This window comes from Lotus japonicus, chromosome 3, assembly GCF_012489685.1.
Source record: "Lotus japonicus ecotype B-129 chromosome 3, LjGifu_v1.2".
Lineage (NCBI taxonomy): Eukaryota > Viridiplantae > Streptophyta > Magnoliopsida > Fabales > Fabaceae > Lotus > Lotus japonicus.
Window position 1 is genome coordinate 4,693,387 of NC_080043.1, and position 14,032 is coordinate 4,707,418.

Here is a 14,032-nt window from a genome sequence, read left to right on the forward strand (position 1 = left end):
TGAAGAAGTCGAAACTTGAATTTGAATGACTTGAAATAGTGCAATGAATTAAATGGAGTACTATTGGGAGTTTTGAGATGTTATTACAAGAAAATCAAATAAAAAAACAAGTTCTTACTAGTCATCGGCCATTCATCTTCACCTTCACCATGTTCTTCATGCTAATCCTCATTTTCATCAAGCTCTTCACCCTTAATCCTGCCCACCTCTTCACCCTCAAACCACGCCCAACTCAATCTCATATCTCAAACAGAAGGAGGGGAAGGAGGGGTTTCAATAAAGTCTGCTAACAGAAGCCAGAAGCAAAGAACCATTTAAACCACCACCTCTTCCCTATTAACCACCCACAACACAACCCCGAACCACAATTCCAATAAGGAGGAGATGAAGAAGAAATCCTTCGACCTTCAATCTTCCCTCTCATGAACCCAATAAAACGAATGGGCATCATTTTGCCCCACACGACTGCCAAAGCTGCCGTGCAGCGCCTTGCACGCGTCCTAACATCTTAGACCATCGCCAATGTCGATCTCAAATTGTGGTTCAGTGCTCCTCCTCCTACCGCTCTTGCCTCTTTCTCCAGCACTAGCAGGAGCAACAAGGCGAACACCTCTTTCACTTTTGTAGACCTTAACCTTCTTTTGCCTTTCTTTCTTAGCTTTTCAGCTTTGATGCACCAAAAAAAGAATCACAATTGCAACTTTCATTATTCAACATCTAATATAACATTAATATAACGTTATATTTTTTTCTTGAAGTAATCTCATTATTTACTTTACATTATTGATTTTTACATACAACATTTTGCTTACATTGGATGGATTCTTATGTACAACGAAATTCAAGACTTCCATTGTCTAGCTGGATTTTGTGTCGCCAGCAACCGTTTCACTATCCAAGGTTGGGGTTCTAGGAGATATCTCTGTAACATTGAAATGAGATCTCAGGCCAATCCAACATTGGTAATAATCATGGTCCAAGAATGGTGATTCGAGAGCCCATCGACTAATGCGAGGTATCAAACACGACTCAAACATAAAAGCCATCGTGTCAGTGATCTTGTTAGGTCCTACATCATTCCCACGCGCAATGGTGGCCTGTCCACCAAATACAAAGGTTATTAGAAGATTGAATGCACGTTTGGAAATCTTTATACAATTAATTCTGAAACGAAAATCAATTCTGGAGGGAAACTTAGCTTCTGAATGCCAGAATTGAATATAAGAAAAGAGAAGGTGATCCAAATAAGCTATCGGCAAATGACATATAACTAATAAGGTTTTCGATTTAGGGATGTAGACAAAGATGGTACAAGAATGATCTTATAGTGTGTTCTTGATTGTTCAGAAAAACCATACCTCATATGACTTCGTATCAGGACCGTGGGGAGTCATACAGCTATGAAGACTTGCACCGCCCGGAAGAAACCCATCAACCTTCGCCTGAAAAGAAGCCAAACAAATGTATTAGGCACAGGCTAGAGAAGACACAATTTTTGCCTAATGACCAGCAAAAATGTAAACCTTATAATGCTTCCAACAAACAGTGATTAAAAGTCAATTTTTGATATAATGCACCTCATAGCCACCATGGATGAGACCCATAAATTCACTCATGCAGTTGCGGTGATAATATGGAGGCCGGAAAGTGTGTTCAGCAACCAGCCATCTGGGCGGGAAAATGACGAAATCAAGCAATGCCACTCCAGGCTTATCAGTTGGTGCTGTCAACACTGTATATAAGAGCAATAATTGTTAAACAAGGAATTTCACTGAACCGAAAAAGACGAGAGAAAGTGGTTCAGGGAAAATTCTTTTGGAAAATGCATACCAGTGTTGATTGATGGATCACTGTGATCAAAGAGAACTGTGTTGTAAGGGCAGAATTTGCTAAGATCATACTGCAAGTGAAAAGAAGAGTAGCCAAATTAATCATATTAGATGAAAGTTTTCACAGGAACCTTATCCCAGATCCTGACAAATTGAAAATGACATGATGAGGATTTTAATTAAGACTCATTCATTCTCTTTAAACAGTGTAGATGAGAAAACCATACCTTATACGGAACATAATTACCACGCCAAGCAACAACATTGAAGGGAGAGAAATCTTGTACTGCAGAAAATAGTTCACCACCAAACTTCTGTACTATGGTGTACCCAGGATAAGATTTATCCTCAAACCATGCTGTAGGAACAAGGAAATCCCTTGGGGCAGCGAGACCATTAGCACCTAAGATGCAAACAAAACTTTTTTAATTATACATATTATGAATTTTTAAGCAATAAATATGGTTGCTTAAATTTCTTAACTACAAGAGAGAGAAGATACCTATTGGTCCCAGATCAGGAAGTTGAAAATGAGTACCAAAAATTTCAGCAACATAGCCACGTGATGGACCATCAGGCAGATCGACAGTAAAACGAAAACCTTGGGGTAGCATAGCAATTTCACCTGGGGAAACTTTCAATCTTCCACATTCAGTAGTTATGAAGAGTCCTGCAAATCCAGCAGAAGGTGTTCAGAAAGATAAATAAAATGGGATAAGATTTCTCTCCAAAAGCTGACGCACAGGAAGCATTAAAGCATACTCTAAGAATCATGAAACTGGTATTAGCTCCAACAGCAAAGCAGGTACCAATGCATGGAAGAATTAAAAAATGGTGAGAATTATTAATCCATCTAGTAACAAGATTCTACATAAAGAGCCAAAGACAACTCCAATGAAAGAAATCATGGAAAATATAAAAACCAACGAACCCATTCATTAAGACATTCACACCAGCCCTCTGAGAAATATTACTTATTATTTAAATGCATCCTTCCACAAGGAAATTCCTTTTGCATTCAAGTATCAAGAGGAAGATGTACACTATCTTTACTTTGGCAGAAAGGGAAAGACAGGACCCTGAGTTCATTGAGGGCCGACGGCCGATCAATAGAGAAATTATATGGGTACAGAAAGAGTTCTAACTTCTAACACAAGTACTCAAGCACAATGCAATAAACCCAAAATACAACTTTCTAGTGAACAAATAAGGAGCTTGTTATAGTTACTTACTTCCTTGCTGGGGAACTATCAAGAAGTCACCATCAGCATTGCAAAAGGCACAATTGTTCATTGATTTGTTAGCAGTGTACCTATAAGTCATATAACATTTCCCATTTATTAAAGAGCTAATGTTACCTTCAAAATTTAAAAAATTTCCATACCAAATCTATTTCCATTGCAATAAATACTTTCCTTTCTAATTTCTTTTTCCACTATTTGTACCCTTAAAATCAGTCCGCGCTAACAAAACCGTTTTTATGGCAGCAATCCATAGTAACATTACTTATGGCAAACATAAATAAACTTTTATGTCAACAAATCATTTAGCATAGAACAACTTGTCCAATTACTTGATTACTCATCACTCATCTCGCTTAGACCATGACAATTATTCTGGACTGAAACTTGGGACCCCACCAACCCAGCCTGTGACCCACACAATTAGTGCAGGAGGACCAGGGAAACATGATGCAAACCCACTAAAATGAGGCCTCTGGGGCACAGCTTTTATGAGCCTAATAACTAAACAGCATCTCCCAATTTCTGGATACAGGCAAAGAGGGGTTAAAATCCCTCACAGCATCTCCCAATTTCTGGATAGAGGCAAAGAGGGGATAAAATCCCTTCATGACTCAACCCCTAGTAACAGAGAACTAGATCCCAAATAGCCAGGGAGCAATATCTTAGATTTATTGCACTTCAAGTAACACCAATAGAAGATTTTAGCCACTTAGTTACTAATCTTCGCCCCTTTTAATTCACTCCTAAAGATATCCCTAAAAATAGCATGACTGCAAGAGGGTCAATGTCTATGCAGTGTATATATATCACCTCCAGCATCAGCATTTAAAGTCTCACCAACTACAGAGATCTTGTCCTAGTTGAGGACCACCCAAATCAACTATCAGCATTCCTAACTTGACATGTAATAACACATTTGTGCTCACTTTAAACATGTCCCTACTCCCTAACCCCACCAATGTCAGGTCACTCAGGTGTATGATTGATATCAACTCTCTTCCACCATAGATCAAAAATCCTAAAATTCTTAGCCAACAAAGAATAGAGCATACATCATAATTGAAGTGAATTAAGCTCATGACTATAAGCACCACCCAAAAATAGAAGTCAACAACTGAATTAATAACAGGATATCAATTGATTACATGTGAATAGCATATCCATGGCGCATGAAGGAGCTACCAGAACCACAAACCGTAGATAACCCATCAATGAAATCCGTGGGTGAATCAGGCGAATCCATCGGTTTCCATCGAAGCTGTGTTGGGTTAGTAGAACTGTTGGAGTGGTTGAACTCACTCAAAATCCTTCCATTACAAGGAACCCGAGGCTTGAACGGTTCATGGGTCACCGATGGTTTGACCCGATAAAACCAACTACACATTCACAACCCAAAAACAAACAAAAAATCAGCTTCGAACATAGGACCAATTTGATGTGAAGAATGATGAAAGTGGTTTGGTTGGTGATTAACCTGAAGAGGTTGAGATTCCGAGGAGAAGTGAATGAGGTGCCGGAGATTTGCTCGGCGTAGAGGCCATAGGGGCAGATAAGGGGGCTATTCTGGGCCTCCGGGAGAGCTCCGGCGAGGGCCTCGGAGGAGAAGTGGTTGCCGAAGCCGGAGAGGTAGTTGAAGTCGTCGCCGGCGGTGGAATGTTCCATGATTCACGGGAAGAGTGAAAACGACAAGAAACAACGTGTGTTTTGGAACTTTGAGGAAACGAGAAAATGGTGATACTGTGAGATGAAGAGTGAAGAGTGTCGTGTCGTGTTAAACGAGGGTGATCGGTTTAAGGTTGTGGAAAGTGGAGTTGTTGTGACACGGAAGTGTGTGTGATTAAGGTAGATACAAGTAATGACACGTCAAAAGGATATGAACATGAGTTTTTTGTTTTTTACTTTTTTTAGAAGCAAGTGATTTTATTTTATGATGACAAGCATGTGATTGGGACTTATGATTTATTAGTGATTATTAATAATTAGGGGGCAAAACTATTACTTCCTCCGTTCCTAAATATAAGACTTATTCCAAAAAATTGTGCTTATTAAGAAAACACTTAATGTGACTAATTAGTGTATTGATTTTTTAAAAATGCATACATTCTTCCCTATTTACCCTTTGTCATTTTCTCTCACTAATAATCATTGCATTTATATCAAAAGTCATAGTTAGTTGGATTAGTAGTAATTAATGGTAGGTGGTAACTTTGGAATTGAAAACATACAATTAATGTGATGGGATAAATATGGAAGAATACAAAATCTTTTGCTAGATTATTGTAAGAGGTCTTATATTTAGGAACATGAAAATTTTGAAACTAGGTCTTATAATTAGGAACGGATGGAGTAATACCATACAAGTCATGGTGGAACTTCAACTTGAGTGGCAGAGCGGGTACGTGTAGAAGATATTTTGATGCTAAAGTTAATGTTTGAGTGAGAATGGTTCTAAAAAAACTCAAATAGAATCTAAGTAAAATGATTAGAATAGATAACATGTTATGTAAAAGATAGAATATCTATTTATAGGGTTAGAATTCTTGACAGTTGTTTCTGCAAGAAGCCCCTTAAATAGAGTGTCCAAGCGGACAAATGACCTTGGGTCGCCTTGACTTGTTGATCTTGATCCTCTTGTGGTTGAGCAAACACTGCTTGATGGAGCGCTCCTTCCCGAGCCACTCTGCCCAGTCTCATGGTAGATATTGCGCAGATCTTTTGATCGACTGAGATATCCCCGGCCGGGAATTGATCCTCTGCCGTTGATTTCTCTCAATTTTTCTCCAGTTGACATATGCAGCGGTTTTAGCCGCCACAAAATTTTGTTAGACCGCCTCTGTCAATTTTTTGCAGCAACATTTTGTAACGGTTGGAAACATTTTGCCACAAATGTCTATTGCATAAAAATTGAGTGAAATCCACTGGAGAGGATCCAAACCCTAAGTTATTAAGAAGCCGTCCGGAGTAAATATAATTTTATACTCTCTCAACCTAAGGTGAAAGTATAGTGTTCACCACCTCTCTCTCACACATACCTCTTTGATGATAACCAGGGCCTCCAAAAAGAGGGGGTCCAAATTTTTTTTTTCCAAAGGTTACGGTTTCTAAACTGTTGCCTAAAATCTTTAGGCAACAGTATAAAAACCGTAGCTTTTTATGAGATCTGGGTTTTACCACACTAAGAGGGAACCGTTGCCTTTTCACACTTCTGGCCACTGTTTTTTTACTGGGGCACTGCGCCCGTGGCCTTTTCTCCAAAAACTACTCCACTTTGCTAAATAATTTTTTTCCCACCCCTTTTTGCTAAGTAAATATATATATATTTTACATTATTCAGGAAATTTTTTTTTAAGTTTTCCAAAAAAAAAAGTAGTTGCATTTAAGACCAATTCTGTACTTCTATATTGAAGGTGTTCACAATTAATGAGAATTGCAGATACAAGTAACTTGATATTTGTTGGTCATATTTAAGAGCTTAATTAACATTGGAACGTGAAGGTTTCATTGGGATCTTCTACCTAATTCACTAGATAAGTGAACATGACGTTTTGTTTATGTTAGTCACATTTTTGAAGTTGTTGATGATATTTACAATTTAAATAGATAATGTTGTTTAAAAAATATTAGGCTTAAATATGTTGGGGGCCCCTATAAAATAGGGGTCTTTTGGTTTAAGCCCCTACAAAATTTTTTCTTGGGAATAAGCCCCTAATGAGAAAATAATATATAGTGATAAGCCCCTGTCGTCAACTTCCGTTAAAAAATATATGAGTCAGCAAACGGAGCTGACGTGGACCTTTGCCACCTCATCAAGTGGGCCCACAAGCTGCTGACGTGGAAATGAGAAGAGAAATATGAAAATGCCAAATGTGGGATTTGAACCCAAGACCTAGAGCATAATGGGCAACATCCTTCCCACTAGGCTACAAGCTGCATCATTAGTATAAGTGCAAAATTTAATATATATCTTATTTAAACTGAAGCTGCTAATATTTCAACCAAAAATTTAAAAATGTCCTAAGCATGATTTGAACCCAAAACATAGAGGTTCATGGAGGAGGCTCTAACCACTAAGTCAATGCCTAATTTATGCATGTATTTTTAGCGCAAAACTAAATATATATTTAAAAACAAACTGATAATGCTAAATAAATTTGATGTGGTAGTTCTAAAAATTACATTTTTAGGCTCTTATACGCTCTTATATAATGTATCAATTGGAGTTCAAAAAAATATAATGTATCAATTTGAAACAAAATAAAATATTAAATGTAAATAGAAAAACATATTTACAAAACTTTAAAACGTAAAAAAGTTAAATCTTACAAATTTATTAGAGTTCATATATTGACTTCTTTTAAGTACTAATGAGTATATATACTGAAAGAACAAAATAATAGTTTTTTATGATTTAAGTGGGGTTGAATTCTTGTTCTTTTTTTTACATAATATATATATATATATATTGTTGTGCGCATGAATAACAAAATGAGCCAGTGGCTCAATTGTAAGGACATTGAGTATGATCCTCCATGTATGGTGTTCGAATCCTGATTATGGTGTTTTTAAAAAAAATTGTCAGTTTAAATGAGATATATATCAAATTTTGCACTTGTATTAAAGATGCAGCTTGTAGCCTAGTGGGAAGGATGTTGCCCATTATGCTCTAGGTCTTGGGTTCAAATCCCACATTTGACATTTTCATATTTCTCTTCTCATTTCCATGTCAACAGCTTGTGGGCCCACTTGATGAGGTGGCAAAGGTCCACGTCAGCTCCGTTTGTTGACTCATATATTTTTTAACGGAAGTTGACGGCAGGGGCTTATCACTATATATTATTTTCTCATTAGGGGCTTATTCCCAAGAAAAAATTTTGTAGGGGCTTAAACCAAAGGACCCCTATTTTATAGGGGCCTCCAACATATTTAAGCCAAAATATTATTAGGGGTCTATTTTTATTATTTTGCCAGGGCCTCCAAAATATCGGGACCCGCCCGCCCTGATGATAACCAAACAATGATGACTAACTATCTCTCCTTTAATGATATATTTGGTTGAACATACTTTTTTTTTTTGAAAGAGTTGAACATACTTTGGAAAGAAAGAAATGTAATAGATAGTCTCCATCCTTATTTAGTATATAAGGGAGAGAGTTAGAAGGTGTGGATCACACTCACTTCATTTAATCTTCTCAAATTATGCACAAAGAGTCGGTGTTGGCTTCGGTGTGACAGTTAAATACTGAACCACCATGGTCCAGTTCAATATACACCTTTGATATATTAATTAAAAAATCAACGGTTCATATTCAACTAACTTTAATAACTCAATTCCAATTTTACCCTCTCTCATCTCCTCCAGACTGTTCTTCTCTGTCTCTCCTTTTCCTAGCCTACTAGCCCAGCACCACCGTCCTTCAAGGTCATCATCCTCCATCAAGCATCGTGCAGCTTTCACCCTCCTCCGAACCACCGTTTGGTCCATGGTGCTGCCACCGCAGCCCTCCTTCTTCCTTCTCCCTTTCCCTCTTCCCCTTCCTCCTCCTTTTCTCCTTTTCTTTTTCTCTATAACTGCGCAAGTAATCCCCCTCTTCTACATAAACTTGGGTATTTTGATCAACACTTGTACATGGGCTCCCATCAAGGGGTTTAACAGAGGATTCTAGAACCCAGATTCTTTGAAGACAAGCAAAAAAAAAAAAGGGAAAAAATGTAAAATTTTAGAGAATACACAACTTGAGATGGAGGTTTCTCAGCTACGAAAAGAATAAAAAGGTGATCAAAAGGTTGTATTTTTCTTGAATCTAATTATCCATGTTGTTTCAAATTTTGCAATTTTGTTTGGGGAATGAGATAGAGGCATAAGCCATAAGGCATGCATTTCGATTATGGGTCTTTGGATTTTCAGTTAATTGATACCCAATTGTCATGATTGATAAAACTTGATTGAAATTTATATCTTAATCATCGGCCTAGCTTCTCAGCTGTGGAAATATAATGTGTTCATTGCAATTTTAGAAATATGGGTTCTTTATGCAAGATCTCCATGCTACAAATGGTGAAAAGGCTAGGTGGGGAAGATGATCCAAAGAAGGAATGAAGGATGATAGATTGGAGAGGACTGTTGAGGGCGGAGTAGTGGTTGGAGACGGCGGCGGCGTGTGGCGCCGGATACATGCTAGGAGAGGTTGTGAGTGTAAAGGAGAAAGAAGGGAAGTGAAAAGATAAAATGGGTATTTTCGTAACTTAAGTGAGGAACAGTGACTGTATCACCATGGTTCATTTTTGTACTGTCCCACCGAAGACATCGTCCAAAGAGTCAAAGACCATCGAGTAAGCAAAGCTACCAATAATGCGCTTACTATCTGATTTCAGTTTCTTTTTTATTTTCCTATATTGATGAAATTGAATCAAATGAGAGTTTATCTCAAATCCAAACCAAATCAAACTACTTAACTACAGTTTTGGATGTGAAGTGAAACAACAAATAATATATTTGTAAGGACATATTGATTTGATTCTTTAGATATAAAGTTGATGTGATGTTTCAGAAGTTAATCCTCCCAATCAGACCATATACAATGGATGGTTGAATTGGTTGTTGAATTTTGTTGAGTGATTTTAGTGGTTGTTGAAGTGTGTTGAAAGGGAGAAGAGAGAAGAAAATTGTTGAAGTTTTTCAACAAAATTTAAGTGCCTGCGGTGTGCCACGTGGCGCGAGGCCAGTGGCCACCGCTGGCGCGCAGACAAGGCGCGTGCAGGAAAGAGAAAGTCTTTTTTTTCCTTGCCACGTGTCAGCTTCTGATTCGTGGCTTCATATTTCTTTTACCCTTATCTTTTGAACTCAATTATTTCTGAAAAAAATATATTTTCTGAAAAAAAAAAATTATACCAAAATTCATGATTTTTTTTTCTCTATAAATAGAGACTTGGTTCGTTTAATTTGGACACAGAAAAAAAATCAAGTTTTTCACCCTCTTATTATCTCTCTCACCATCTTATTTTAAGTTAAGAAAAAAAAAATTAATTGTTTAGTGTTTATTGCATTTTAAGTTAAGAAAAAAAATTATAGTCTATATTTTAAAAAAAAAAATTGTTTAGTGTTTATTGTTTTAATTTAATTTAAATCGATAATTGTAATTTTATGTAATTATAAAAAACAAAAATATAAAATTAAATAAAAATGTGAAATAAAAAAGTAGTGGGGTAGGGTGAGTGGTGAGTGGTGGGGTAGGGTGTTGAGAGTTAAGTAAAACCATTGGAGTGGGTAATTGTTGAAAGAGTGTTGAATTGAAGAGAGAAGATGATGTGGAGTGTTGAGAAGAGAAAAAGTGAGATAGAAAAAAAGTAAACAAAATATTTTTTTTGCTTAACCATTGGATATGGTCTCAATACATCATCTGTCTACAAAAGGTGAAGTGCAGTCTGTAATCTTGGCTTGCCCGTTGTCATTGCTTTTATTGTCTGAAGACTACATACATTGGGTGTTCTTGCCCGTTGCTAATCGTACCTTTCAGTCTCAGTCTGTCACCTAGCTCAGTTTCTAGCTCACTTAGCTACCTCTTCACTTTAATTTGCTCTTCCTTTCTTTCCCAAATACTACACATTCTCTATCTGGCTCTTTCTCCTCTTTTCTGGTTGATTTAGAATTCGCAACCCGATTCCCCCCCTCCCCCCACAATTTCAGTTTTTTAAGTTCTGAATTTTATGTTCCGAATTAATTCGGGATTTAAATTCCTGGACGTGCAAAATACAATACAATAAAACACTCCACTTTTAAGTGAGAAAATGCTTTGGAAACTCAATTAATTCGGAATCAGAACTTAAAAAACTGAAATTATGGGGTGTAAAATCTAATAGGTGGGGTGCGAATTCTAAATCCCTTTTCGGAATCCCTTGCTCTTTCATTGTTCATGGGTAGCACAACAAGTAACAAAGGCAGCGGTTGCTACTGCTACATTCAGGACGAGGTATGCATCTATTCCATTCAACTCTCCCCTCCAAATTTCAACTGCAGATAATTTTCACGTTTTTCCTTCTTTCAATCTAATGAGTGAGTGTTTTTACTCTAAAGTTTGAATCTTGTAATCAACTGGGTCTCCTTCCAAGTAGCATGATTTTGAGTAACTCAACTTTTTCATTGGGTTTTGTTAATATGCTTTTTGTTTTTTTTCTTCTTGATATTACATTAATGTGTGTCTTTAGATTTGTGTTTTCAACTTTCTTCTCCACATTTTCTGCTCACTTGTTTTAATAATTGGTGCTGATGATTGGTCTCTAAGATGCGTTTGTTTATCATCCAACTTTTTGCGTTTGAGATCTTGCAAACTTTATGCTACCATATTATACCACATTATTACTTGTTTAATATAACCTTTTAATGTTTCCTATTTCTGAAACAGAACACAAGCCTTACACGGGCTAATCTCCCCTATTTTGCCATGAGGGAACATGGTGGGAATCATATCTCCCTTGCAGTAGGTCAATCAGTTCCAGGGCCTCCAGCCTTCAATGGAGAAGACTATGAGTATTGGAAGGCAAGAATGCGACTCTTTTTTGAGTCCACATGCTTTGATATGTGGGACATCATTGAAAGTGGATACCTTGTTCCAAGAGAAGGTGGTGTTGATGTTCCAAAGGCCTCCTGGTCTCCTGAGCAGAAATATCAGGCGTCGCTGAATGCTAAGGCCAAGTACTACCTGGCTTGTGCCCTGAGCAAATCAGAGTTCAACAAGATTTCTGATTGCTCAACAGCCAAGGACATGTGGGACACCTTAGCCATTGTTCATGAAGACACCAAAGATGTCAAAGAAGCAAAGTTAAGCATAATGACTTGTCGATATGAGATGTTCAAGATGGAATCACATGAGTCCATTGATCAGATGTTTGGAAGATTTCAAACAATCACTAATCGTCTTAAATCACTTGGAAAGACCATTCCATCTTCTCACCAAGTGTGGAAGATCTTGAGGAGTCTTCCAAAGCAATGGAGACCCTTGGTGACTGCCATTCAAGTAGCCAAGGACATGGCCACAATGAATCTTTATGAGCTTATAGGTCACTTGAAAGCTTATGAGCTTGAATTGTGTGAAAAAGATGCTGCGTTTAGAAAAGGAAAGAACATTGCTCTGTGAGTGTGTGCATGTTATATATTTTGCACCACATATTGCATAATGATTTATATACTTTATTTTATATTTTTATTTCTTTTGAGATAGATCTCTATCTTAATCTATTTTATATGGATGTAGGTGAAGGAAGCTTTAAAAGAGATATAAAAGAGAAAAAATGCCATTTCCAGCACCTGGCCAATTGCATAAAGGGACTTTGTGGCCGAGGAGCATATCTCTACTGTGGTTTGGCTGGCTGACGTTTTGTTTTGTTGTTATTTACTTTTGTGTTTATTTGGATTCTGTTATTTTAGTTAGGACCTATCATGATAGGATTTCTATTTTATGATAGTTGGTAGTGGATTTGTTTCCACCCAATTAGCTTCATATGGATTTATTTTGATAGCCTTTTAGGATCATATAAGGCTGAATACTTGATGATTATGGTACGCTGATCTTGATCACTTTTGTGACAAATGCTTAGATTATGCTATCCACCCTTTTTGCTTTCGTACATTTTTCAATCTTTCTTTACATATCTATGTTCTTCACATTCTAAATAAGATAGACATATGAAACATCAATTGAAGAGAACCATAACAAGGCTTCACCATCTTGGACAAGACAACAAACGTACAAGGCTTCACGCAACATTTTGTGTTTATTTTGTTTTCGTTTAATTCCATGTTCTCATCACGTGTTTCATTAAGCGATTTACTTTTATAAGTGTTTTATGATTAAGAGCATTCACACAACCGACTCAATTGAAGCGAAGACTAGATAATTAATAATGTCACTATAAGAAAACTGCTATGTACGATGGTTTGGTCTTTAGGAAAGGGGAAAAAATCGTGTCGCCGCTTTAACAATCACTAAATGGCAAGTTTTAGCGGGAAAATTTGACTGCAACATTACTAACGTGTCGAAGTTTTGACGCATTTTATCAGCGACCTTGACATTAGTGATATGGCAGACAATATTTCCCGCTCAAATTTGATCCAAATTTAGCCATACCAACAATTATAAATTGTCAATAATGTACCGATGTACTGATCTGTTGGTAAATTATAAATTTATGGTCGGAGTTATCAATAATATTGGCTGTCAGTAGTCTATATATATGGTTTTCACCCAATGTCTTTTCCAAGTTAGTTTACTTCTACAACTTTATCTTTGAGGTTAATATTTGTTTTATCTTGTTTATTTCCTTTTATTTTTATCCCACAATGCACTATTTTTATTTTGTATTTTATATTGTTTTATTGTAATCTCAAGTTGCAAATTGCTAGCAGTTCAATAAGGTGGCACATATTTTAGCTTTAATTGCTTGTGCTTTTTGTTCAAAGATGTGATAGGATGATCACTCATGATGTACCAAGTGTAGTATTTACAGAATCTGTTTTTTCAACTGAATGTGGAGGTTCTCCCATTCCAATTGTGATTTTTTTTTTGTTATATGGAGGGATTAAGCCCGAAGCAAAGATAAACTACACAAGGGTAGAACGTGAGAAAGAAACTCTCATACAATCAAACAGAAGTAGGTTTGAGCACTAAGGTGGGGGGCTCTCCATAACATGGGTACCTATAGCCAGATCATGCGCCATATTTGCTAAGCAGTCTGCCACTTGTTAGCCTCCCGCTGGATGTGGACATAAAGAAACTACCAAGCTTCCATCTTCCAGGCTCTAATTTGACTAACAAGAGAGACATAAGAGTGAAGAGAGTCACAACCCTCATTTATCAGTTGCACCGCAGTCATGGAGTCACTCTCTCCACAATGATCTTGGAGAACCCCATCCCCCACGCGAGGGAGAGAATGGTGAAGATGCCTCAAAGCTCCAACCAAAGCACA

General features: G+C 37.1%; 2 protein-coding genes across 2 annotated transcripts; one reads left to right on the plus strand and one right to left on the minus strand.

Annotated features, from left to right (window-relative positions):
* Positions 1-685: 685 nt before the first annotated feature.
* LOC130748272 (homogentisate 1,2-dioxygenase) lies at positions 686-4,903 on the minus strand. The gene is made up of 9 exons (XM_057601455.1): positions 4,548-4,903; positions 4,219-4,449; positions 3,062-3,141; positions 2,332-2,499; positions 2,057-2,232; positions 1,831-1,900; positions 1,578-1,732; positions 1,359-1,442; positions 686-1,097 (listed from the first exon to the last, which is right to left on the minus strand). The coding sequence occupies exons 1-9, from the start codon at positions 4,733-4,735 to the stop codon at positions 858-860; spliced, it is 1,392 nt and encodes a 463-aa protein (XP_057457438.1). The 5' UTR covers positions 4,736-4,903; the 3' UTR covers positions 686-857.
* A 5,412-nt stretch (positions 4,904-10,315) lies between these two features.
* LOC130748745 (uncharacterized) lies at positions 10,316-12,672 on the plus strand. The gene is made up of 3 exons (XM_057601990.1): positions 10,316-11,040; positions 11,473-12,200; positions 12,322-12,672. Exons 1-3 carry the CDS (start codon positions 10,984-10,986, stop codon positions 12,323-12,325), a joined length of 789 nt encoding a protein of 262 aa, XP_057457973.1. The 5' UTR covers positions 10,316-10,983; the 3' UTR covers positions 12,326-12,672.
* The last annotated feature ends 1,360 nt before the right edge of the window (positions 12,673-14,032 follow it).

Coding starts and splice junctions, on each gene's coding strand:
- LOC130748272 (XM_057601455.1), bottom strand. CDS start 4,735: ATGGAACATTCCACCGCCGGCGACGACTTCAACTACCTCTCCGGCTTC. Junction 2,233..2,331: donor TCCTGATCTGGGACCAATAG/GTATCTTCTCTC, acceptor TTTGCATCTTAG/GTGCTAATGGTCTCGCTGCC. Junction 1,098..1,358: donor CTGATACGAAGTCATATGAG/GTATGGTTTTTC, acceptor TTTGGTGGACAG/GCCACCATTGCGCGTGGGAA.
- LOC130748745 (XM_057601990.1), top strand. CDS start 10,984: ATGGGTAGCACAACAAGTAACAAAGGCAGCGGTTGCTACTGCTACATT. Junction 11,041..11,472: donor ACTGCTACATTCAGGACGAG/GTATGCATCTAT, acceptor TTTCTGAAACAG/AACACAAGCCTTACACGGGC.